This window comes from Pteropus medius, unplaced genomic scaffold (genome assembly GCF_902729225.1).
Source record: "Pteropus medius unplaced genomic scaffold, Ma_sr-lr_union100, whole genome shotgun sequence".
NCBI lineage: Eukaryota > Metazoa > Chordata > Mammalia > Chiroptera > Pteropodidae > Pteropus > Pteropus medius.
In genome coordinates, this window is record NW_024351729.1 from 2476879 (window position 1) to 2503509 (window position 26631).

Consider the following 26631-nt stretch of genomic DNA (forward strand, 5'->3'; position numbering starts at 1 on the left):
GCTAAAACTGTCATTTATCAGTTAAAGCCTGCTGACAAAGAACAAATTAGAATGACTGCAATTCCAGCTTCCCTCCCTGTTCAAACAGTTTCCAGATTTCAGTAATCACTGTAGCTGGCTCCCACCAGATAAGGACCTCCAGGAAAGGTTGCTCCCTGGGGATGTTTCTTTTATAGGGACAGACCTGATGCCTTCAAAGTTTGGCTACTGGCTAGATGATGGAATTGTTTCTTCATGGTGACTCTTCCAAGGAAAGAACAAAGGTGAGAGAAAGAGGCAGTAATTGCTAACCTTGATTTCGTGACTGTCTACAGATTCCTCAAGGGGTGTTGTGAAATTCCAAAGCGAATTCTTAAAATTAAATTCATTTTGTAAAAAAAAAAAAAAATGTAAATCCCCTACCCTAAGGTGCGCTTTTGCGGGTTACAAAATCTTAGTCAAAGGAGCTTCGGAGATGATCTAGTACAATGGTTTTCAAATATTTTTTAACTTTGGAACATAGTCTTGAAATTTTCCACCTGGGTTCGTACAACACAGAAAATAGAGCTGTCTTGACTGAAACAGGGATGGGAGACCCAGAGCTCTGCCTTTCACCAACCCCTAATCCAAAGGTGACTCCCGAGGCATCTCTCTGGTATTTTAGGGTCTTCTGGAAACAGTATGGGTCTAGTGTAACTTCCTCCTTTCATCCAATCCTACAGCCAGGAGTCCCTGCACATCCTGACAGGTCACCTCTTCTTGGATAATCCCAGAATCCAACAGCCATGGGGTGCTGCAATTCTAAGGTAGTTTGGAATGGCGACCTCAGGAAACTATAATTCATGACATCTTGGTATGTTCTCAATCATTTAATAAGTATCAAATCCAGGTTCTCACAACCACAAAAGCAGAACTGAGGGACTCTAAGTTGTGTGTGAGCGTGTATGTGACACACATGCACGCACACACGCAGGAGTGGGGTAGGGAGAGTGCGGCAGTGGGGTAGTGGTGGGAACCTGAGGCATGTGATATTATAAAAGGGCCATACAGACATGGTGCTCTGAGGTTTCGGGGACCTGGAGTCATAAGGAGTGTGCTCAGGGGCTTTTGAAAGGGACCATTCTTTGCCAAGCACTTTGGCTGGAGAGCAGTTAAGGATAAGGATCAGCAGTTTGTACTAGGTCAGATACCTCCTTTGGAGTCATTTTCCCACCTGTGTTAATACCTGCTTTTACAGAGGGGGCAGCCTGAGGGGAAATCAGGAATTGCCATAGTAGACTTCTGCACAGCGCACTGCAGTTGACTCTCACATACACCATCTCATTTGTTCTTCCCAACAACCCTATGAAGAGCAGGTTAACATGGTCCTCATTTGATAGATGAGGAAACTGGGAGTTAGTAAGGTTAAGTGGCTTGTGCAAGGTCTGCTGCCTAGAAGAGGCAGAGCCCAACATAATGCAATTTCCCCTACCTCACTGAGGCGTACAGAAGATAAGGGAGAGGTCAAGAACATTTTCTGAGGAAACATTATTTTAAATTACTTTTAAACTTTGTAAGGATTCTGGTGCAAGGTGGCTACATGATTTCTGAGTGGGTGGGTTCAATAGCAGCAGCAGCTGGAACAGACAGGAAAAGATGAGATGCTACCTGCAAATCCACAAAAATCTCCCTCATAGGAATACCAGCAAATGGAGAGGGCTTGATGAGGTAAAGGGGAGGGAAGGGATCAAAGAGGAGTGCCAATCAGCATGGCTTCTCTTGGGGAAGGTTTCATGATCTCAGAAGCAGCATGGCATACTGGCTGAGAGAATGGACATGAGAGCCACGGTTTAAATCTTGGCGGACTCCTCTATGTCCCAGTTTCCCTGCACGATGCCAGTAGTATATACTTCATAGCAGTATCGCAAGAATTACATAAATCAAGGTCAGTGAAGCTCTTAGACAGCACCCAGTATATAGTAAATGCCATACGAGGGTTTGTTAAATAAATTCTTGTCTGGCTGTGAACTCCTGATGCAGGTGCTGACAGATAAACAACGGCTACTATTCGAAATTCAAAAGCGAAGCTAATATGTTAGCATCTTGTCTTGAAATTTAGGTTACTACAACCCCATGACTTTATGAATCCTACTATATCACCAGATCTTCCTCAGCTCGTTCTTGTCTTTCCTTTAGGCATCTCCACTCCTGGACAAGCCCCTGATTCCTTGGCTCATCTTTCTCACCCCACTTTTATATGCTTTATGACTTTTCAATTCTTCTTGTAGCACTTAAAACAACGTTCAAGTCTATGGTTTGTGTACCTAGGAGTCATATTAAAATTCTATCAACAGGGGGAGCTCAAAGAATAGTTTAAAATAAAATTATCTTGATCTGGCAAACTTGGGGGAGGGAAAAGGAAGAAATAGAATCATTCTGATATGACTGTACAATTTTGTTATAAATAGGAAAATAAGAGGAAATAAATTCAAATTAATAAAAGTAGATAATATTAATAAGATTGGTTGTTTTTTCTAGAGTAGACAATTATTTACTTAGATTTCTGTCTCTGGGAAAATCCAAGTAAAGATTTTGATTTTACATTCATAGAAATGACAATGTAATAAAGAGATGAACTATTTCGATTTATTCATTCCCATTTGATTTGTTTTACTTAAGAAAAGTTCAGAAGCTTTGTGCTTAGTCTATTTGGACTTAGTAAATACTATACAGGGATGTCACACAGCATGAAATGTCATTTTTATTCTGGTCAAAATTCCAGTGAGATGAGTGAAATGGGCTTTAATTAATAATGTGCTAAGGTTTCAATTAGGAAGAATAAAACATTTATAAATTACTATAAGGTAGGAAGAATAATTTCCACTTCTTTGGTTTACTGGACTATCTTTAAACTCAAAAGCTCTGTTCATGTGATATTTGGGCTATTAGAGACTTGTTTGCAGGGCTGACCTAAGTCAAGGTTCTATCCTGGGAGGAAGGCGAGCCCATCTTTGGTGGGGCTGTGATATTTGGCAAATGACCTTGAAGACATGATTAAGGGAATGAAGAATTCTTGCAAGTTTAGTGGAGCACTAAACTTGTCGTAATAAATCTGTGGTTTTGTGGGATGGGTTTTATTGATTGTAGTTGAATGCTGGATTTATAAAGTGCTTTTTGCCCCCAAATAATTTAAAAATATTTCTCATAGGAGCTGTGAGGTATAAGGCCAGGAGATTAAATCCACACTAACCACACCATAAATAAACCTCCCTGCTTTATAACTGCATTATGTAGATGGTCTTACATATGCAGCATCTCTGAGCAGAAAGCATTGGGCTTTATAATCTTGATCTGTTAGACGAAAAAAAATGCGATATCTCTCTAATAGATCATTTGCTCAGGATTACGTTTTTCAGTCATTGTCAAAATGGACTCAAACCCAGATTTTCTAATTCTAAATATGGAGGGCATAGACATATGCCTTAATATCTAGTCAAACTAAATTTATATCTCCAAGACCATTTACAACCCAGGATTTGATCACTCTATTATTTACTTACTCAAATGCAAACACTTAAACTATATCCATTTGTATTTTTAATCAATTTATGCAGTGAAATGCAAACCTTAGATCTAAAAGCAAGGTAATTGACACCATAAAATAATAAGACTGTTTTTCACATATGTTTGAGACCTCTTATCTGAGGAAAATGAGTGATTTGAAGATATTTCATAACATCTTTAAATAATTGCTGTATGAAAAAAGCAAGATTATGAAAAAATGTGTACATATTCATATATTTTAAAGTAATATATACATAGATAAAAGTCTAGAATGATATGAACCAAAATGTTTACAGTCATTTTCTTAGGAGGGTGTTATTATATGCAATTTCTTTTTCCTTTTTAAAACAAAATTTCTTACACTGTCTGCAATTATTAAGCTTTATATTTGTAATCAGAGAAACATGACTTTGACTTTATGCAAAAATATAAAGGGAAGTTCTATAATATCTATAATAAGATATTATAGAATTACTTCCTAGAAAAACTCCTTTGGAGAAAACAATTCCTACCTCATTTCCTTTGCTTCCAGCACTGGACTTCATTTCCTTCGGTTGCTTTGTGAAAGAAAACAATAGTGTTTAGATAGAAAGGTATTATCAGCTAAATATCAAGTTAGTTGTATCTATTGTAGTGATTTTCTTGGCCAGAATTTTGACAGTAACCCAGATATCTTCTAACTCATGGAAACCTGACAGAGCTGCCCACATTCAGTAGGAAGGAGCTTTCCTATTTCACATTATGGGAAACCAGTTTAGAAACTTTCATTGAGATAAATAAGCAAGTTGGCATACCATTAAGACTGTGTTTTCAACCAACATTTTGGAAAAAGGAAATCATGCTGGGATGTTTTAGAATTTATACAGCCCTCCTTTGTACCTGCAAAGTATCATCTGAGCTAAGCCATGGAGATCCCCAGTCGCCGTGAAACCTAGTCTAACCCAGAGGACAGGAAAATAAATGATGGGGCAGGATGCCACATGGCACAGTAAGTACTACATAGCATTAAAGGAGAAGGAGACTTACACAAAAATATTCATGATATAGATTACTTAATTTTTTTTTAAAAGGCAGAAAATAAATTATATACTGTGTATAATCCGATTCCACTTTAAAAAAAATATATATATATATATGAAAAAAGAATAAAAACAAAAATAAGGATGTTGCTGGTGTTACCTCAAGGTGATGGGATTATAGGTGATTTTTAATTTTTGAAATTTTGCTTCTCTAATTTTCTACATTTCCTTTGTATTAAAAAGCAATTGAAATTATGCAAAAGGTAATACATGAAAATGCTTTAAAACTAGAAGAGCACTGTAAAAACAGATTTTGTTATTTTCTATATTCTACCTGCTGGAATGAAGACCTAACCTCTTTTTGGTATGTTCATTATCCTCCCTTTCCACGTGACTTTTTTGGGAGACAGACATCTCTAAGTTAAGGCCCTCTTACTGCTTTACTTATTAGCAAACATCTCCCATTATTGAGGATATGGAGTAAATCTAAGCAAAAAAAGGGCTAGTTCTAAGGATGTATAATATATGATTCGTCAACATACTTTATTTATTTAGCAGTCTCACATGGTAGGGATTAAGTTACAAAGAAATGTACTCTTCAGTACTGAAAATCACACAAAAATAAAACCAAAAATAAAAACCAGCACAAGCTTGTGTATGCAGATATCCTTCTGTTAATGTAGAATTTATAGTTTTTAGAAAATAGACCTTCTGAGGCTGACTCAGTGGTGTCCCAAATTCAGGTGAGGTTCTTCCTGAACGTTAACAAACCAGGTGAGTAACATGTTTCTGGTAAGAAAAGCAATAGAGTCTTTGGGAATCTAAGAACTAAACAAAGAATTAGAAAGAAAGCAGGATGAGAACTCTAGGTTAAGAGGAAGTGGTAAAAACAAGAAGCAACAGGATGAGGCTCGGTAAGAAGCTTTCTAGACATGCCAAGACAAATTGTGTGCAACTGTCATACCCTGGAACATCCTATTCCCGCCTCCGCCCCGTCACAGCTAATTCTAAAATGAAAGTGTCTTTACTCAGACATATTATTGAATATCATTTCTTGGGGAGATTTTAAAAAATGAAACTGAGAATGTCTATCCATTATAAGATAAATGACTTCTGTCATTATCATAAAAATATATTGACCACTTACTATATAGAGTTAGGTACTACATCACCATTGTTAAGAACTCCAACCTTCTGAGTTTAGGTTCAGTGTTCCTTCTACCATTTTTAATTCTTCAATAATGACATGTTTGTTTGTTTTTTTTCCTCAATATGGCCCTTAATCTCACATAAGAAACACTAAAGACTGAAACACATTGAGTTATAAGGCCTATTAATAAAGATGTGCCTGATTTGGGGGAAAAAAGTTTGTATAATTTTACTGTGTAAATTTACTCACCAAATGTCGAAATTCTACCGAGAGACTCCCATTAGAAGATTCTTCAATGGACATGGCTTTGACATGGGTTCCACAAAGGACAAATCTTCGATTGCTAGAGAAAAAATCTTAGCTATTTACACGATTTCAGGTAATATATATTTATGAGAACAGCAAAAAAATTCTAAAGTAAATGTCTTACCTTAGAGTTGAAACATTCCTGTAAAACCAAGAAGATTCTTTTAAAAAAAAGTTAAATAGACCTAGTAAAATCTTTCAATGATACTCTAGAGGATACTATATAGAATTTCATTTCAAATCTTCATAGAAAAATTTAAAAATAAATCTTCATTGGAGTTCTGTTAAATGTTTGCACTTCAAAGCCAAATATTTGAAGTACATTGATATGTAATATTAAGATAAGTAAATTTAAAAGTTTAAAACTGTTCTATAAAGACAATTCTTTTTTAAAAGTTTTACATTTTCCTGTTTCAAATGAAATTTGATACTTACTTGTCAATTGATGCTTTCACCTTTACCTGATAGTTGAGTTCTGGCAATTTTATTAGTAGTCTGGAAAGACAAATAAATAAAGAATCAAAGATAACAATTAAAAGCGCTAAAAGTCTTTCTATATTTAAAGATTTAAATATATTTATAACATATACATATAAATCAAATTCATTATTACATTATCTACAGTTACATATTAGTGTGTTTTTAAAATGTTCAATTCTTCTTCAGTTTGTTATGTTAGTAATATTGACATCATCCACTTAATATCATATTGACAAACATTTGGGAAGTGTTTCCATATTGGTTCAGTTGATATGTGATGAATAATACGTTGACTAGGTCAGAAAAATAGCTTTATATTTTGGCTAAAGCCCAAATTTGAGTTAAATGTATAAATTTAAGAAATATCACTTGCATGTCTATTAATATGGCTCAATTTTATTCTCTATTATAAAAACACATTTTGTAAGCTTAGTAAAACTAACTGTTTCGATGATAACTATTTTATGTAAAAATACTGAGAAAAACTAGGACTCTGGTAGAATATGGAAAATTCCCATTCAAATGCATTTGCAATCTTTAAACATATATTTAAGTAACAGTAAAAATTCTCATAATTTTAAAAAGACCTAAGTTCAAGCAAACGAGTGATTAAAGGTCAAGATAACAATTTCCTTAGTACTTTTTCTAGTGTCAGTCCTTTTTTTTGTTTGCTTCCCCAAACTTCTCCAAGCTGTAGCCTCTAACATACCCTCTCTGTAGGTTCAGTCTCGTTTTAGAGATATTAATTTAATCACTCATTCATTTACTCATGCATTCATCCCAAAACTCATTTATTCACTCAGCATATATTGAGCTCTTCATATATACCAGTACAGATTTAGGTCCTGGGGTATTGATGTAGTGAGGATTGAGGAAGGAAAAAGTGTGGACATGGTTACGTAAAATGAAAAAGTCTAGCCAAATAGAATATAGAGAATGGTGATAAGCAACTGATTTGCCTTAGAGAAATATAATCATATTATAGACAGCCCAAACATAAGGGTGGGTAGAATGTAGCCAAGATTCTTTAAAAGTCCTATACAAAGTGGTACAGCCACTATGAAAAATGGTCTGGAAGTTTCTCAAAAAATTAAAAATAAGTATACTTTTTGACACAGCAATTGCACTTCTAGATATATAGCCAAAGAAAACCAAAACAATAATTCCTAAAGATCTATACACCCTTATTCATGGCAGCACAATTTGCAATAGCCAGGATATGAAAGTAACCTAAATGCCCATCAATAGATGATTGGATAAAGAAGTTATGGTTCATACATACAATGGAATATTACTCAGCCGTAAAGAAAAAATGAAATCCTACCATTTGCAACAACATGGATGAACCTAGAGGTTATAATGCTGAGTGAAATAAGTCAGAGAAAGATAAATACCATATGGTTTCACTTATATGAGGAAACTAAGGAACGAAAAGAGCAAACTAATCAAAAATAGACTCACAAATATAGAGGACAATCTGGTGATGGCCAGAGGGGAGGTGGGTTGGGGAGCTGGGAGAATAGGGTGAAGGGTTAAAGAAGCACAAATTAGTAGTTGATAGATAGTCACGAGATGGGGAGCACGGCATAGAGAATGCAGTTAGCATTAATGTAATGGCTAGGTGATGAGCCAGAGGAGAGAAAAAGCAATTAGGGGGATCATTTTACAAACTACATAAATGTCTAACCAAAGTACTGTACACTTTAATAATAAAATAAATTTAAAAAAATTAAAAATTCCTGTACTAAGCACAGGATTAGTTTCAAGGTTTGGAATATAAGTATGTAGTTTTTGGTAATGATAGATGAGGAGGTCATATGAAATAAGGCAAGATGTTTTCCCTCTCTGCCTTCTTCTCTATGCTACTTCTGGAAGGATCTGATTCACTGTAAGATGTCATAACTGAAGGGAATCCCATGTCACCCCTCCCTTTGAAATAGGAGGATGTAATGCTATCGTAGAGAAGGTTTTAAGGGGAAATCTTGAACCTTAAGTAAAGGATCTTCTATTAAGACAGTGGAGAACAGGTGGAAGAGAGAAAAATTGGGACGCAAAAGTCAGGTGGAAGAGAAGGGCAAAACACCCAAACCAGGGACAAATGGTCTTTGCCTCTTGCAATCAGTTCAAATATGCGATATGGTGCCCATTCAGGGACCTCTTAAACTTAGCAGTCATCCCTTTTTGTCTCAGAAAGCATATTGGATTTAACATATCATTTATGGGGGTGTCTCAAGGAAAAGTGGGATGTCCATCACCCTTGTATCCACTTTCTCTTTAGTGTTACCATGTTCTGGGTTAAATAGAGATGTGGGATGAAGAATAAACTTTTGAAAATCATGAAATTTTCAAAGGGAATCTGATGCTTAAGTCTTGGTGTAAAATTCACACAAAGGAAATTGTCATGAATTTCAAATAGGGTTTGTGAAATGCAAAATGAAGACGAATGCCTTCCCTTTAAAAATGAAATTTCAAGATAACGGGTGTTAACTAAACTTACTGTGGTCATCATTTCGCAATTTATGTATGTCAAGTCATTATGCTGTACATCTTAAACTTACACAGTGTTTATGTCAATTATATCTTAAAACTGAAAAAATAAAATAAAAATGGAGTCCCAATAGTGATACGTGATGAGGGACCTTGTCATGGGACCCTAAATCAACATCTACCATGACATCATTGTCTCTTGGACTAGTCTGGAATTTCATTTTTCCACAGGTGACGTAGTGATTAGGAATCTCAGGCTTTGGGGCCTTGGAGATTGAAGCATGGTGAAAAATTTTGAAAGGTTAAATTCAAACTCATTATTTTAAGTGTCATGAGGGAAAACTATACGTTTTGGTTGCTCATGCTAATAAAAAGAATCAAATACATAGATAAAGCAACAGTAACACAAAACATCTGTTTTTAAATCAGGTACTTAGTAAGTATATCCTGAAAAACGTGGTGTTGAGCATTCTTGCAAAAAAATCCAGTAAGCTAATTGTGTGTAATCACAGGGGGGAAAATGTGCCACTGCATTTCCTGGACAGGATACTTAAAGCCTTCTATAATATGTCCCCGATCTGTCTTCACAGTTCTTTCTCTCCCTGCTCCACACGCTTATACAACAGATCTGGGAAGTCATTATCTCCATAGTCCTACTCTCTCGCAGTCGGGCTCTCCTTTCCCTCTGCTCCTCCCTCGAGGCCCTGCCTCACCATGACCACCAGGTATTTTCCAGTTTCTTTGGTCTTCTCTCAAGTCAACCTCAACCTTTTCAGCAATTAATCCCATGTTGCCTCATGCTGTGATTTCATACTTTCATGGTAATATCCCTCGTGTCCTCATCTTCATTGTCTACTCTACAAACAGGGCCTTCATTTGAACATTTCTAAAGGTGTTTATGCTGGGGATGAAGAAGGTGCTCAGTAAAGAATAGTTGAATGAAAGGCACCATGTGAGAAATTAGGCTTATGATGCAGTGGCTGTGGCTCCATAAATATATAAAATGTTAGAACACATTCTGCCTACCTTAATTTTACAGTGAACTGAATGAGAGTTTTAAGTACCATCGGCCTCTGAGGATGAGTTGGCATGCATGGCTGTCGTTCAACCACAAATGAGCTAGATTAAAAGAAAATAGAGTCATTTGAAAACACTGAAAATATCGACAAACTGAAAACCACAGAAGAACAGGATGCTGTCCTCTTACAAGGTCCAAATTTCCTATACTTAGAAGACATTCAAACCCCCATTAAGCTCAAGTCTTTCCAAAGACTTCTCATAATTACCAGGAGATGGGAAAATGCCTAAAGAATATCCCTAAGTACCAGCAGTAATTAATTCTTAATTATTATAATTGAGTCAAGAATGAAAGTCCCAGTCATACAAAACATAAAATAGAAAGTTAATTTCATGCTGTTTTGACTAGATATTAGGATTTCTGGTACACACTAGTATTTTTTTTTTTTTTAGATGAGCTTATAAACATAAAGATGTTCTCTACCCTTTATTTTGTGGACAAGTACCTAAGAAATTCTTGAAATCTTCTTTCTAAAATGTTGAAAAATTAACTTTAAGTGAGTGATATGGAAAACTGAGTCAGTTGTAGGGGCTGGAAGTATTGCTGAAAAGTGAAGAGTAGGAATGTTTCTGGAACTCTCTGGAGCTTTATTTACTTCCGCTGGGAGGCTCACTGTTTACTTCCCTACAACACTCTCACCTTAACACAAAAAACCCAGCCAGGCAAGGTATCCCTACAACTCCACAAGACTAAGGCTGCCCTGAAGCATTTAAAGGGATAACACTTACTTCTTAAAAAGGTTGTAGATCAAGAAGGTGACTCTTTCTAGCAGATGTGGTCTTTGCATCGGGATGGGATCACCTTCATATGTCATTTTGGTAGATTGTTCCTCTAATTTCTCCAATTGCCTTTTGAGTTGGAACAGACTTTCTGCCAACAGTGTAAAGCTGTTGAAAATCACAGATAGGTTTTCCACTTAATCTACTATTTTAACTATTAAAAAATTTAACCGTAACTATTAAAATATTAAACTAATTAACCACTTAATTCCTTTAAAGTTTAGTGACAGTTTTTTATTTTTCTTAATCCATTTTTTTCTAAGATGCAGAATACAATGTTAAATGTTGTCAATGTTTTCTAATTTATACCTTCAGTTACAAGAAATTCCTTTTAATTATACTTTGTTTAAAAGTCTGTTAAACATATGTATGTTAAGAATCTGGTACTTACTAAAGGTCAAAGAAAGAGCAAACTTAAAACTTTAAAAATGTAATATGAAGAATGTTATGTATAAGAATACTGGAGAAAAATAATATGAAATGGACCCCATCCCCCATATATGTTTTTCATAAGTCCTAGGTATTAGCCAAAAATTATCAATGGAGATTTTTTAAAAAATTTAATTAGTTTTAAGTATACAGATATCTGCTTGAAGTTTTACTCACTATGTGTTGATCTCACCTTGAAAATGAAACTGGGAGCTTGGGCCTGAAGTCTAGGGAAGAGGAAGATTGAAATGGACACAGAAGGGGCATCCAACTATAGAGGAGGCAGAATGTCTCAACAGAATTGGTAAGTCCCTTTGGTGCTGACAGCAGCTCTTTTTACTAAAAGGTGTATCCCCCACATAACTTTGTGGAAAGAACTGTCAGCTCCTCCTAAATTGCCCTTTTTGTTGTTTATCCTGTTTTCATAACAACAGAGTACAGTAAGGTTAGAGAATCAATTATTTCCCCAAGGAAAATCAACATATTTTAAAAAGGGCCCAATTTCCTACTATGCCTGGCAGGGCAGAACTTTTTGTGCAAGAATCTTCAGTTACTACTTATTTTCATTGTATTGAATTGTACCCTTTGAAAACAATTTTAGATTTCAGCTGAGCATTTCTCTTTTTTCCTTATATTTTCTAATTTTTCTTTCAATCAGATAGTTTTATTTTTGCATTGATAAAGGGAGAAACCCTATCAACATTTTATTTCTTCTAATACTAAGTATTGTATCTATATATGATTGCATGTGTGCATACATAGACAGAAGATGTCATATTGCACTAGCCATTTAAGACTTTTCATTAAAATACAAAAAATAAATTGCTTTGCTGAAAACACAAAGTAATGTTTAACTCTGACATGTTAAACACACATTTTAAAATTGAGATATCTTTTTTCAAGCTTTTGAAGCTAGTATATCTAATGTCCTTAAAGAAAGCATATTTATTGCTGGTTTTAAAACTTCATGAGTCTTTTAAGACTGATATATGAGAAAATTAAGCAATTCTTATGCATTCTATGGACTTTTATAGATGCTTTCTTTTTTTCCCCAAAAGAATAAAAATTAAGAACATATATACAATTATATCTATTTGTTTTCAACTGTAGAGATCTTCCTGCTCATAAATCGTCGATAAGCTGAATAAACTGATGTTCCGTTTTAAGCTGCATTCTCTGGCTGAGAGACATTAAAGTTTTGTACTTCCTGTGGTTTTCACTAGAAACTAAAGACAATTCGTTTTACCAATTTTGAAGCTGGTCGAGCCCATTATGGAGTGGACCTCCAATGCATGCGATTTGCTGTCGCCTTTTCCAGTCTTGCAGCTCTTCTATTAGCATGCTGTTCATCAACAAGTCCGTTTCATTTACTATTTGTGTCATCTTACTGAGGGCTTCCTAAAAACAAAGATGACTACTGAAAAGATTTTCGTGAGACGCAACCAAAGTCACTCATAAATCAACCTATAAAACAATTTGTCTGATCTGAGACATAAAGGCTTGGTTAAAATTTTGACCAAGTATTTTACCAAATACTACCTTCTATTTGCCATAGCACTGCCTTTTCAAACAATAATTACAATTAAATAATATAATGAAGAAAAAGCATGACTACAGTTAATAGTCTCTTAATAAGTCTTAATATTCTCATAATATTGTTTAGCATATATATGTTGAATTTTTAACTCCTGTGACAACATTGAACCTTGTAGTCATAAAGCCATATATCTGTATTTTAAAAAGACATTTGTAAAATGAATTTATATTTTTATAAATATGGGTATGCATTTATTTTAAAATACACTGACTAAAATTTGAGACTTGCTGTGTTAATTTTTATTAGTACTTTATCTGGGTTTTGGGAGGCATAGTAAAGAAGTATAACATTTAAAGGCCTAGGAATTAGAAGATGTGAATTCCCACCCTGGCTTTGCCACAAGCTGTGTGAATTTGGACAAACTATTTAACTTTGCTGGAACTTGGCCTTCTGATCTATACAATCAGAACAGATCAAAATATTTCCAAGGTTCCTTCTCTCCTTAAAATCTTATTCTTATAACTGAATAAGATGGCATGCATAAAATGTATAGTAAAAATTTATTACACCTAAAAACTAAGTTTATCTTGTATTAACTATCTGCATGTTTAAAATCTGACATATAACTGTTTAAGTTTATAATTTAAAGTAAAATAAAATTTACGTTTATTTTTGTTCACACAGTCCTTGCATAAAAAAATGAAGCTGAACTTTTAGAAATAAAGTGTTGATTTATCAGTGACTGGTTAAATTTCAATAGCATTTATTTTCAAGGAGATGTAGAAAAGTGAAAAACGGATGTTTCTCCTCTTTTAAAATATTTCAATGAACCAGAAAAAAGTTCTTCCCCTTGGTAGAAAGTTGGATTGAATATATTCAGTTATCAATAAACTATCCTGAAATCTAGGAAATTACTTAGCACAATGTCATTTTTCAGGAACTGGAACACTTACTTTTATTTTAATTGTACATATGTAGTAGAACCCATCTCAGTATATTGAGTATAGCAACTAAAAGTTGTGGCTAAAATAGCGGCAAATAAAAATTGGGTGAAATGTTCACCGTGATATTAATGGTAGCTACAGTAATGTACCACATAAGCAAAATCAATAGACTCTAGAGAGTTCCAGATTTGTAAACTTGAAGCATAGTGAACAATTCTCTTTCTAAAAACATTGCTGTTTATTTATTAAGTGTAAATGGAACAAATAAAATCCAAGAGTTGGATTCTTTTCAGCAAAACTCGATGTAGGAAAAGGAGAAAAACAGGCAAAAGACCAAGTTAAAGTTCATTTACCTTTCTCTTGAAGTCGAGGCTGTTGAGCATTTCTTGCAGAGTCAAAACTTCCTGACTCACTAGGGCATTGTTCTTGTCACCCTGATCTAAGAAGAAAAAGATCAGATTTAGAGTTTTCACGACAGAGCTCTCTGACCTGAAAGCCAAATCTGCTGCAACCCACCCTCCTAAGATCCTAAAATGCAAGAGTTTAAATGGGACCGTTAGAGATGAGCTTGGATGTAAGTCTGTTCATTTTGTCAGGAAGGATTATATATAAGCACAAGCACACCAGAAAGGACTTCTCTATTTTACAGACCTTGAGAGAAGACCATTCTTCACACCATGTTTCTTTTGGGGGTGGGGAGAGAGGAGGTAAAAAAAAATTTTTGTAATAGATTCCTTATTAGAGACCTCTACATTGATAATTCCGGTTGATTGGCATAAGTAATAAAAGAAGGGGGGGGCTCTCCCTTTGTGCTCATGATTAAATCATATTTGACTCCTCCTGATGCTTTCGCCCACCTTCTTCTTGCTTTACCTTATACCCAGGAGTTAAGAAACTGCTTAATAGAGTCATAGTTTTATCTACTTGGTCTCATGAACTAATAATAAAGACTAAATCCTTTGCATTTCCTTTTTCTTTGCAAAATGGGCTAGTTTCACAGTAAAATAGAAGTGAAAAAAGAGATGCAAATTAATAAAAAGGTCTGACTATTTATCCTCTTAAATAGGAGATGTGCAGTAAAAATCGTATTATTTAATTTAAACATTAAACTTTATTGGAATATAGCAAGTGATGGTTTCTACCAACCACTCATGTCTATGAAAAGTGAAGGCTGGAAATGCTGATCTGATTTGTGTAACTGTGAAAAAGAGGCCCCAGAACAACATTGTGCCAAATTTCTCTTCAAAATACCACTGAATTGTCTTAATTCCTGGTTGTCTTAATTCACAAATTCACTAACTCCTGGACCCCACATGTAGCAAAATCTTACTTATATAGCATTTGATTAACTCGAAGTTTCATTAGTTAATACTTTCCAGTCTTCACTAGCAAGGATGTAACTTGTTTCTCATGTATCTTTCATTTCATTTCACTTATAAACAACAAAATAAATACTTGTCGATTTAAGTGGTAAAATGATCATTTTTATTCTTCATAATGCTCATGGAGTACTAAAAGATACAAAAGTGACTCTAATCGTAATATATTAAATTGAAAAAAATTCTGTTGTTTAATGTATTTTGTTATATTCTAATTCTTAAAATTAATAGTTCACATGTGAAATATGACATGAGGCTGCTTTCAATGAACCGTAATGCTTGATTAAATTTGCAGTTTGAAATCTTTTTAGAATCACGGACCCCTTTGCAGTTTGAAATCTTTTTAGAATCAAGGACTCCTTTGATAATCTAATGATAATCTAATGTTTGTGCCATATCTTCTTAAGGAAAAAGTTATATAGAAAAACAATTATGAACATTTGAAAGGACATTTCATGGGAGTCAAGACATCCTGAAGATGCCAGAACATGTCACTCCTCACCTATGTTGGGGAAAACAGTTTTCCTAATATTCTCTCTTTTAAACCTTAAATAAAAAATTTAAGCATTTGACCACAGTCATCCATACTGCCTTCTAGATAAAATTTAAGCTAACATTTCAATAGTTAAAGATGATTCTGTAAATGAAAAATTTATATCCAATTTTTAAGAATTATATTTAAATAATTTTAGAATTATAAAATGTTGCAAAACTAATAGTTGTCATATATTCTTCATCTAGCTCCTCTAATGTCTTACATAAGCTTAGTACAATTATCAAAGCCAGTAAATTATACTGATACAATCCTATTAATTATTCTAGACCTAACTAGTATTTCTCCAATTGTCTCACTAACAGCAATACACTTTAAATGATCCATTATTACTTGCAAATCTTAAACCTAGCAAATAGTCTCATTCTTTCCTCTACTTCTTAAAAGACATCTAATTGTAAACAATTTCAATGTTTAATCACAAAGAGATAGTCAAATGAATCATTGTCCTTACATTTTGACATTTATACAATTATTGAAATTATGTTTTGATGATTTTTTTATATAAGGAAATTCTTAAAATGAAACCTCAAAATGCAACACACAAAACTCTGTGCAACATGATCTCAGTATTAAGCAAATAAATAAATATGTATGTATTTGAACATATAGGAAAAAGCCTGGAAGGAAATATACTAACATTTTGACAGTGTTTATCTGTAGACAGTGGAAATTTGTAGACGAATTGCAAAACTGTCCATTTTCCAATTTCTTATAGTGAATCACATTTGTACTTTGTAATTTTAAAAAGTTATATTTAAAAACTTACTTAGGGAAGATATTAGTAATTTCCTGATCATATTAGGCAAGTATTATTACTATTCTTAGTTGTAACAATGGCATTTTGCTTGTATAGGAGAATGTTCTTAGTTTTTGGAGCTGTATGCCAAAGTAGGAGTGATTGCTCATTAGCTTTAAATAATTTACTTAGAATTGGTTGTTAAAAATATGTATATATAAACATATATAATATATTTTTCTCCATATATATGTGGAGAAAAAAGGAAGAAGCAAAATAAATACTCCTTCCTTGAAATCTTCCTTCAAAAAAATTTAAAAACTCACTTAGGCAAGTAGATCAATTTATCAATTCTGTCAGTAAAGAAGAAACCCTAATCATGTTGTTTTTATGTCTCTATGTAGAATTATAAATGAGACAAAAACTTACCCATTGTCTGAATTGTTTTATACCTGTAGTCAAATTCATCTTGAAGGTCTTCTAAATATTTGGTGTCTTGTTCTGTCATCTTTTTACAAAAGAAAACATACTCAATTGTTACAGTTAAGCATTATCAATGGAACAACATCCTCAGTATTTCAAAATACACTGTTTGGTGCTTCCAGTTTTCAGCAATATCCTAAGCTAACTATATAGAACCTACATTTCTAAAGAGCTAATTCCCATGAAAGTCGAATAATGCTGGAAGAACCAGACTGAATTTGCTCTTCCATTTTTTCTTCCTTAATGGAACTCTTTCAGCATCTTGCCTCTCATTTCTCAATTAGTTCAAAATGATGCTACTAATACCTCTTTTATCTGAGACTATGGATACTTTTTCCCTTTTAATTCCAAATAATTTTGTATTAATGTACCAATTATCATTTTGCTTAAAGTCTCCATTCTAATCTACTGCAGTTTAAGACAATTCAGTATAAGTTTTATTCCCTCTCTACTTCTTAGAAAAAAAAAAATCTATGCTTCCTCTGTGTCTCCTGTTTGTTTCTGTCTCTTCTCCAAACCTGCTGATTTTTTTTTTTTTTTTTTTTTTTTGCTGAGACATAATAGGTATTAAGTGTCAAGATTAAGACTAAAGGCTTTTTATCTATTATCTCATGCAGGCCTCACAAAAATCTTATGATGGTGGTTATCCTTACTTTTACAGATGAAGAAGCAGAGCTTCAGAGATGTGAAATAACTTACTTGCCCAAGGCACACAGCTTCCCAGTGATGGAGTCTGGTGGGGAAGCCCCAGTCTCCAGTAATTGAAGTTAAAAAGCTTCTTCCAAATAAATCTTATCTGATATAAACATAGTGTGTGAGAAACACTTATTAACAAACTGCCTTATGATTTTTGTATGCATTAACTTTGGGCCACATAGGAGAAAGCTGCATAAATAGTTGTATGGAGATAATAGCCAGCCTTTCTAGATATCTATAAGATCACTCACCTGAACACTATTTTTAATGGCAGCCACTTTATGCTCCACATTCCTCTGTCTTTCTGAAACTGAAGAACTTTGTAAGGATTTCTCTAGAGGTCCCTGAAAAAAGAATGTCTTGAAATTTCAATAATGTTGATGAAAAGGTTTATAATAAATGTAATATACTTTGTAGTACATATGTAGCATACTTTGAACTGAGGTTTGACTCAATATGATATGAAATACTCTATAATCATTTAAAACTCATGTTGTAGAAAAATATTTAATGACATACAAGTAGTGCTAAATTGTTAAGAAACAGAGAAAATTATGAAAAATACCATATATTTATGATCTATATTGCTTATATATGTATATATTTGTAAATATATGCATAGAGAGAGATATGTAAACTCAAATACATGGAATTGAAAGAACACACACATCGAAATGTTATAAGCACATTTTCTTTAAATAGTGAAATTACAATGATTTTGTTTTAAAAATTTTTTTCCTAATTTTCTATAATAAACTTATATTACTTTTGAAATGCTATAGAATACATGTAATTTAAAAGTTAGTATAGTGAAACTACATTAAGTTAGACTTAAATTCAGAATTAGGGATGATGAATTTGTAAGGATGAGATATATTTTTACACTAGAAAAAAGAGCATTTACTAAAGAATACATAAAAATATTAGCCTTGTTAAATAGAATGGCTACCTAGCTTCTCCAAACACTATTTCTTGGTCACTCTAATAATCTGACATTGAGCATTTCTTAGATATAAAGTTACCCAGATAACTAAAAATGAAAGTTAGAGAAGTCAACAACCAGTTTACCTTACAACTAGGTGTGAGCTACAGTTAGAGGGGTTCATGACTTGGCTAAGATCCACAGCAAATCAGTAGTAGAACCTCAAGCGGAAGCCATGTCTTTGACTGTCAATCAAGTATTCTTTCAACTACATGACATTCTTCAGATTGTAGTCTTTATGTAATTCCCTCTCTCTCATTTTAGCCTCCATTATTTGTCTATGTACTTGAAAGTAACAAACCAGTGCTTATTTTGTGATAATATGTGGTACTGGAAGATCATTTACAAAGTGACTTTGATGAGCATTTACTCAAATAACTAATATTTCTAGTTTAACTGATATCTGACATTTGAAGGGAACAATACACATACACATATACACTAAAATGATGAGAGATGAGAGAAATACAAAAAAGGACAGGTGAGAATATATATAGGAGAATATATATGAGAATAATTAGTGATAACATCTTAATTTTACCCCCAAAGCAGTGAATCAAACTACATTTGCTTTAGAAACTTACTATGCTTTAGATTTAAAGTTAGATAAAAATACCATCCTTCCTCACCTAAAAAATAAGAACAGTAAATTGTTAAAACTTCATACTTCTCCCAAAACAACCATAACCTGACCATAACTAAACCTGAAATTTTTTAATAGATAAAAAAGATACTTTTCTTGGACCTCCAAAAATAAATATTGTGGAATGATTTACTAAATTATGGAAGATGCCATTTGGAAAATTGATTGTTTACATACTCTTTTTTAATATAAGGACTAATTGAAAAATATTCATGAAGGATTTCATTGATTCCTCTACTTGTATTTGACAGAAGTTCTAAATTCATGAGAATAGTGAGATAAAATATAATCTAAAATATGGAAGGGCAAATTTATCCAAGCAATTGACAAGCAAGTATTTATGGAGTTTCTGTAAGGCAAAATCCCTGCTTGTGGTGTAGTTTGGACTTGTAGGGTTGGAAATCAGGAGCTACTGAAGACTTCTGAGTAAGATCAATTCCTGAAGATAAGTGTACTGAGAGAAGCAGAGTCTATGTGGTAGTTAGGAATTCAACCAGGAGGTGGTTACTATATTCCTGAACTGATGTTGCAAGACCATGGACCAGAGTGTGACCAGTGAAAATAAGAGAAGAAGGTATAGATAGAATTCTAGAAAAAAACTCTGGAAAGACTTGGTAATTATCTCAGTAAGGAAGCAGAGAAAAGGATCTACTCAAAGATGATCCCTAGACCTTGATTACAAGTGACTGGAAGGATGGTGGCACCACTAACATAGGTTAAAGACGGTTTGAAAGAAAGTAAGAATCTCTGTTTCAGAATAATTGAGCTCAAGGTGATAACAAGATCAAAGTTCAGAAAATATTACCTGAACGGGCATGTTGGCTGCAGCCAATATTCTCCTCTCTTCCCTTAAACAATTTGAAATAACCACAGCTACATGCATTGGGTTTCCATGAAATTTTCCCTGAAGAAACAACATAAACACTTAAATATATATATCATAAAGAAAAATCACTATTTGCAGATTCAAAATAATCTAATAAATATATAAAATTAATTAGGATTTGTTCCAACAATCTATTATAAAGCTACAAGAACTTACATTGCAAATGTAAGCCTCTTATGTGGCATATTGCTCTGTCTTCAAAAATCATTTTTAATAATTAAAAATAGTTCTTGAGCATCTCTGTAGGAAAGACCCTGCACACACACTCAAGAAGATCAGTTTATGGTAGGCTTAGGATAGGGCTTAGGTAAAAGAATTACCACTTTATAAATTATCTTGAACCAAGGTGGTCCCATCTGTTCACTTATTAACACTTTGATCCCTGTTTGGTGATGTTCATGTCAACTAGCTCATAACTATATCAGCATACTAGAGTGAACCTCTATCACACATTTCAGCAACAAGATTTTTATGACATCTAAGAATATACTTTTTTAAATTACTTAAACAAATGGTGCAGATACTGTAAACTGGTAGCCTGTGGGCCTATTCAACCATTAGGTATATTGTGTAAGTTAAAATATAGTAATCTCTTTAAAGAAAGCAGGTACTACCCATAGTTGCCTTCTGTGCACCACTGAGTGTCCCAATCACTCACTTACTTTATCTGCTGGGCCTCTTAAATGTCTATGTTTTCTTAGTTTATAAGACTGATTCAAACAACATCATTATTTTAGCCATAATGTTAAACTTCTTTGTTATTAGACTTTTTCCAAGGCAAGATTACCAGGAAGCATAATAAATGTAGACAAATGCATTTATTTAGTTTCCTCTGCCCTTCTCTCTGAAGGAGCTGCTAATTATCTATGAAATTCCCAAAAAGTTAATAGCAGCAAAAATAAAATAACAATCCACAAAGTGGAAAATTAACAATTAATCAAAAGTAGATTATACAGACTGGTAAACCAAAGGGTCTTTCTAGGAAAAAAATGAGGTTAATGGTTGTCAGTTTTTTATGGCCTTAACTGTTGCCACAATTTTATTAGATGATTCTTATTAATTAGCACTTCTATTTATAGAACTAAGGTTAACACCAAGTATCTGAGTTCCTGCTATTTCATATTCTACAGCCTTCAAAACTCCTCCCTCCTTAAATGAGAAAGCTCCAAAAGGGGGGAAAAATGACTTGATAGAAACTCATAAGGTAAAGAAATTAAAATGATCCTATTTATAAGCAGGGATTCCAAATTTCTTATCTCTACATGCTTAGAATTTCAGATTCTTTCTAGTTAGAATTTGTTCCTGTTGTTAATTTTCCCATTCATTGATTTTTTTCCCCATATGCCTTCTATTCAACTCCCTGAGGAAAGCTATGTTTTCTCAGGTTGCCTTTGTTTTTAAAATATTGTATTGATAAAAATTAAGGTCTTCTAGGACTAATTTGGAGCCTCTGTTATTTATGTAAACTTGAAAATTTCCCCCATTCAAGATCAGGAGTTTCACCAAGAACCCCCAAAACACCATTATTTGTCTTTGTTTCTGTCACTGTTATAGAAGTTCTTTGTTGTTCATGCTTTGGATACTATCTTTCAATATTTCCCATCTCCACTGTGTGTACTTTTTAAAAAAAATAAATTTATTTATTTAAATTAGTTTCAAGTATACAGTACATTGGTTAGACATCTATAATGTTCATAAAACGATCCCCCCAATTGTTTCCTCCCTCTCCTGGCCCTCCACTTAGCCATCATATTAATGCTAATTACATTTCCTCTTCTATGCTCCTCATGCCCAACTATCAACTACTAATTTGTACTTCTTTAAACTTTGCCCCATTCTCCAAGACTCCCAAACCCCTCTCCCTTCTGTCTATCACCAAATTGTCCACTATATTTGTGAGTCTGTTTTTGATTAGTTTGTTCTTTTTGTTCCTTAGATACCGTATATAAGTGAAATCATGTGGTATTCTACTGTGTGTATTTTTTCATTTTCCTTTCGTACTTGAACTTTTACCTTCCCTTTCAGATTCAGTTTCTCCCCATGTTTCATAAGGTTAAATTATTTTGTTTCTCCCTTTAAAAGGAAAGAATCACCATTGTTTTCATCCAGGCTATCTTTTCGCTTTCCTTTTACATTTTTCCTAACTTAGTCCCTTATTTACATATATGAGACAAAAACATCTTATGGAAAATTGATGACTATAGATTCAAAACCAAATTAGCACTGTTTATTTTTATAAGTATCAAAGATGCACTCATGTTTACTTTTCAGTTATTACCATGTATGTAGACCTCAAAAATAAAAAGCAACAACAAAAAAAGTCAAAAAACAAAAACATCCTAAGTGTTTATTGATGGAAGAAAGAGAAAACAGAGGAAGAGAAGCTGCCCATTTTCTCCTGTGAGTCTGTCTCTCTTATGTATATAGGTATTACACATATCCTCTACTCTGTGGCTTGTCTTTTCGCTTTCTCATAGTGTCAATGAATAGCAGTCTTGAATTGTAATGAAGTCAAATTTATTTTCTTTGTGGAATTTATTCCACTTCTCTTTATGGTGAGGGCTTTTTATGATTTAAGAAAACTTACCCTAACTTGACATCATGGAGGTTTTTTCCTATATTACCTTTTAAAATCTTTATAGTTTTGACTTTAATTCCTTTGGATCTTGTTAAAAATGAGAAGTCCCTTTCACTTTTTTTTCTGTATGGATACTCACTTGCAACAATATTTACTAAACATTCTGTTCTTTTGCTATTGCTCTGCTGGGCTGACTCTGTCATAAGTCAAGTGTTCAGAGTTTTGCATCTTTGTTGATTTTTTTTTTTTGCCTGGTTAATTTTATCGATTATTGAAAGAAGCATATTAAAATTTATTTTGCAAATAAATTTTGTGGCTCTGTCAAAAACATTCAGATTTGTTATATTACTAGTAAGTCAATTATTTCATTACTGTGAACTAACCTTTATCTCTAACAACGCTTTTTGCCTTGAAGCAAAAATATAAACTATTATATTATTCTTTTTATCACTTAGAATTTTAATTTTATCCTTATTTAAAGAATTCTTGATTTATTTCAACATACAAATATTTTAAATCACATATCACTATTGCGCATATACAAGGCTAAATATACATGAAATAAATTGGTTAATGTATTCCTAGAACTTCTTCATATATTTAGAATTCAACTTGTCTTAACTTCAATTCATTGGCATCCATATTTTCCCATAAAATGATGTCCCCTGAGCCATCAAGAATGTTGGTGATGTAGCATTTCTTTAAAGCGCACACAACTATTGCCTCTATTTTGTAAGTTTTGGTGCTGGCACTTTCTTGATTTTACCCAAAGTTCTCAATAGAAAGTATTTACACAAGAACCAAGACTCATTATCCTTCCGTAAATTGTCCTCAAATGGTTTGCTGTCTGAAGCATCAAGGGGTTGTAATAACCTAATCATGCCATCATAGTTAAAAACAGCATCACTACACTTTCAGGTGAAATCATTATTTAACTGTTGTGATACATGTCCATAAAACCATCAAGACTAGAATATGTAATACATTCCCAGATAACTATCCCAGAGTACTTCTAACCAGTCTTCTATCAGCTTAACCATCACCCATACTATTTGGTTCACTACCAATAACAAAGAAGTTATTCTGAAACTTTGTTTTATGGTTTAAATTAAATATAGAGGAAACTTCAGCAATTGGCAGTTAGGCATAAAATTACAATGATGCACTGCTTATCATACCCAAACTTATACTCTTGATCACTTTAAAGATCCTTTCCAACTGACAGTGTAATTTTAAGACTTGTCAAAGAAAACCAACCCCCTTTCCCTATCATTATCTATCTGAGCACATATTTAAATTTTTCTTCAATGGCATCATACTGGGAGTTAACTATAGTCTATTCAAAATCAACAGGAAGTTTCTGATAAATGAATACTGTACATCTGAATGGTAATCCTGAGCAATGCACAATTTGTTCACTCCAGGTTGCTATTGTTTTGAGATTTCATTCATCTATTGTGAGGAATTTGGCAATTTCTCTTGCCACTGTTGTTTTGTATATGATAGGCAATCCCTTTGCATGAATCTCATTAATGAAATATAATACAACTTCTTCTACTTGTATCTTTTTTTCTTTCTTACATCCTGTAGAGCACTTTATTGTTGCTTTCCAAAAAAATGTGGAATTTAGGGTCCTCTATTCAGTGACAATTTGCGTAATAAATATCAAATTTATACCTTGCTGATTTGTTCTCATCCCATTCTATATCCATTGTAACTATCTGTCTCAATCCTGAATCATAGTGTTATACTGACAACACTTTAAACAGCAATTAAACTCAACAGGTATTGTATTAACATGTGTTGTCACATAATTCAACTGAAATGACAATGACAAGAATAGCTATGACCCAATTTCACATCACAGGCAATGACAATGACATCATGATTGGCACTTTACAACAGCAATTAAGAGATGCCATTGATTATAAAATGCAATTTGATTTCAGAGATTTAAAATGAGAGAGAAAAAACGTGTCTTGGAATCAATGAATATGCTGTTTTATTCTTTTTGCTACTTTATGCTAAATTCCTTGGCTTTCCTTCAAATTTCTCTTCTATTGCCCTTTGATCTAATTTCTAAATTTAACTTGTCACTAAAGAGCGACTAGTTCATCTGCTCTTTTTCTCCCAAGTGATTTTAGGAATAGCGGTCAGAGTTAAAAGGACGTGAGAAGGCTTGCTTAAAATAACCTCTTCCATTCAGGTGGCACTCAATCTGAGATTTCACAACTAGTCAGTCGCTCCTCTGAGTTCTTTTCCCGAAGATCTTTTCTAAAATGCAAATACAGGAGGGAGTGTTAACACTACATTTAATTAATTTCTTCTGTATTGCAAAGGATTTATCAGATATTCTCTGGCTGCAATGACCTGGCAACTGCAGGAAGAGAATAATAGGTCCCAGGACAAGTAAATGGAGAAGTTTCAGGAGCCTTAAAGGGGGTGGCAGTAGTAACCAAAGGGGATGTGGGATTCTGAAAAAACATGTAACCAGCAATTGTTCTGAGCTTGGATTCTTCCAGAAGCTAAACTTGAGACAAGGATGCTAGTGCAAGAAGTATAATTGGGAGTTGATCCCAAAAAATGCAGTTATGGGAAAGGGTAAGTGAGACAAGGAAGAGAAGGCATCCAGTAAAGGGTGTGTTATCAAGCTATTGGTCAGGATGGGCTGGGAACCAGTGTAGACATGTGAGTTAGAGTTATCTACCTAAGGGCTTTGGGAACTGGAGTATTTTTACACCAGTTCTTATCATTTTAGCCATGAGGCAAAAGATGTAGATGCTGGCACTTATAAGTTCACTTGGGTAAAACAATGAGGCTCAAGGTGATATAGTCAGGATACCCGCTGTCTCTGATATACCAGCTCCTTCCTAACTTCTCAATTTTAGACATGTTTTACTTTTTATTTTTAACCACCTGCAACCATATTTCACTCAAATGTTGATATTTCTTCAACATTTGATATGAAGCAATTGTCTTCAATTATAGAGTAAAATGTTTTCATTCACATTTTTATTGGCAATCTGCAATTGATTACCCACAGAACTGCATAACACAAAGAGTAAACCCTAATGTAAACTACAGACTTTATTTAATAATAGTATATTATTGGTTCATCAATTGTAGCTAAGGTATCACACTGATAGAAGATGTTAACAACAGGGGAAACTCTGTGGCAGGGGAAGGAGAGGCTAAGGGAGTAGACGGGAACCCTCTGTACTTTCCACTCAATTTTTCTGTAAACCTAAGGCTGCTCTGAACAATCAAGCCTATTTTTTAAAATTGTCTTGCTAAAGTCATGGTTCTCACATATCCTTATGCTATTCCTTTTGCCAGAATGAACAAATTCAAATGAATAGAGTTGCCTGCCTTCCTTGTTCAGTAAGCATTAAATTCTCTCATCACAAAAATGTTCTTGTTAAAAGAGAAGTGAGGTATAGATTCTCAATAGATAAAATGATTAGTGTTCCATTTCTATTTATGTTACTAATAATACATTCGTCTTAAAACAAAGTAGCTAAAAGTTAGCTGCAGGTATATATAGCTTGTCCTAACTTTAAATCAAAAGAAAATACTTCTTAAGGGCAAGTATTTTGTCTACAAATTCTGAGTATATTTTCTGAACCATATTTTATGTCTGTGAAGGCTTCACTTATTCTAGACAATTGCCAGAGAGCACTCTATATCAAGTCATGGGACTTGGGCTTGTGCCTGTTACCAACTGTGTAGCCTTAGGCAAATCACTTTTTAATCTTCATTATTTTAATTTCCCTATTGGTCAGTAGAGATAATAATGCTTGCGACTCATCACAGAGTCATTGTGAGGAGCATGCCAAACAATTGAGAAGGAGCTTTATAACTTGTAAAGCACTCTGTATAAATATGAGTTTTCTATGTTGCCTCATGGGGGTGTTGGGAGAGTTTAAAGCTTATAAATGGTAAATTGATAAAAACAGAAAAT

The 26631-nt window shown here is 33.7% G+C and overlaps 1 protein-coding gene across 3 annotated transcripts in view; it reads right to left on the reverse strand.

Annotated features, from left to right (window-relative positions):
- STAT4 (signal transducer and activator of transcription 4) overlaps positions 1–26631 on the reverse strand; it is a 104556-nt gene that overhangs the window by 16671 nt on the left and 61254 nt on the right. For all 3 annotated transcript variants that reach the window (XM_039844283.1, XM_039844285.1, XM_039844284.1), the window contains 11 exons: positions 20012–20110; positions 17833–17925; positions 16832–16910; positions 14085–14170; positions 12497–12648; positions 10771–10929; positions 9991–10083; positions 6433–6492; positions 6122–6139; positions 5941–6034; positions 4035–4079 (listed from right to left, as the gene is read on the reverse strand). In XM_039844283.1, the coding sequence (XP_039700217.1) occupies positions 4035–4079; positions 5941–6034; positions 6122–6139; positions 6433–6492; positions 9991–10083; positions 10771–10929; positions 12497–12648; positions 14085–14170; positions 16832–16910; positions 17833–17925; positions 20012–20110 (978 nt within the window). The remainder of the gene's footprint in view (positions 1–4034; positions 4080–5940; positions 6035–6121; positions 6140–6432; positions 6493–9990; positions 10084–10770; positions 10930–12496; positions 12649–14084; positions 14171–16831; positions 16911–17832; positions 17926–20011; positions 20111–26631) is intronic.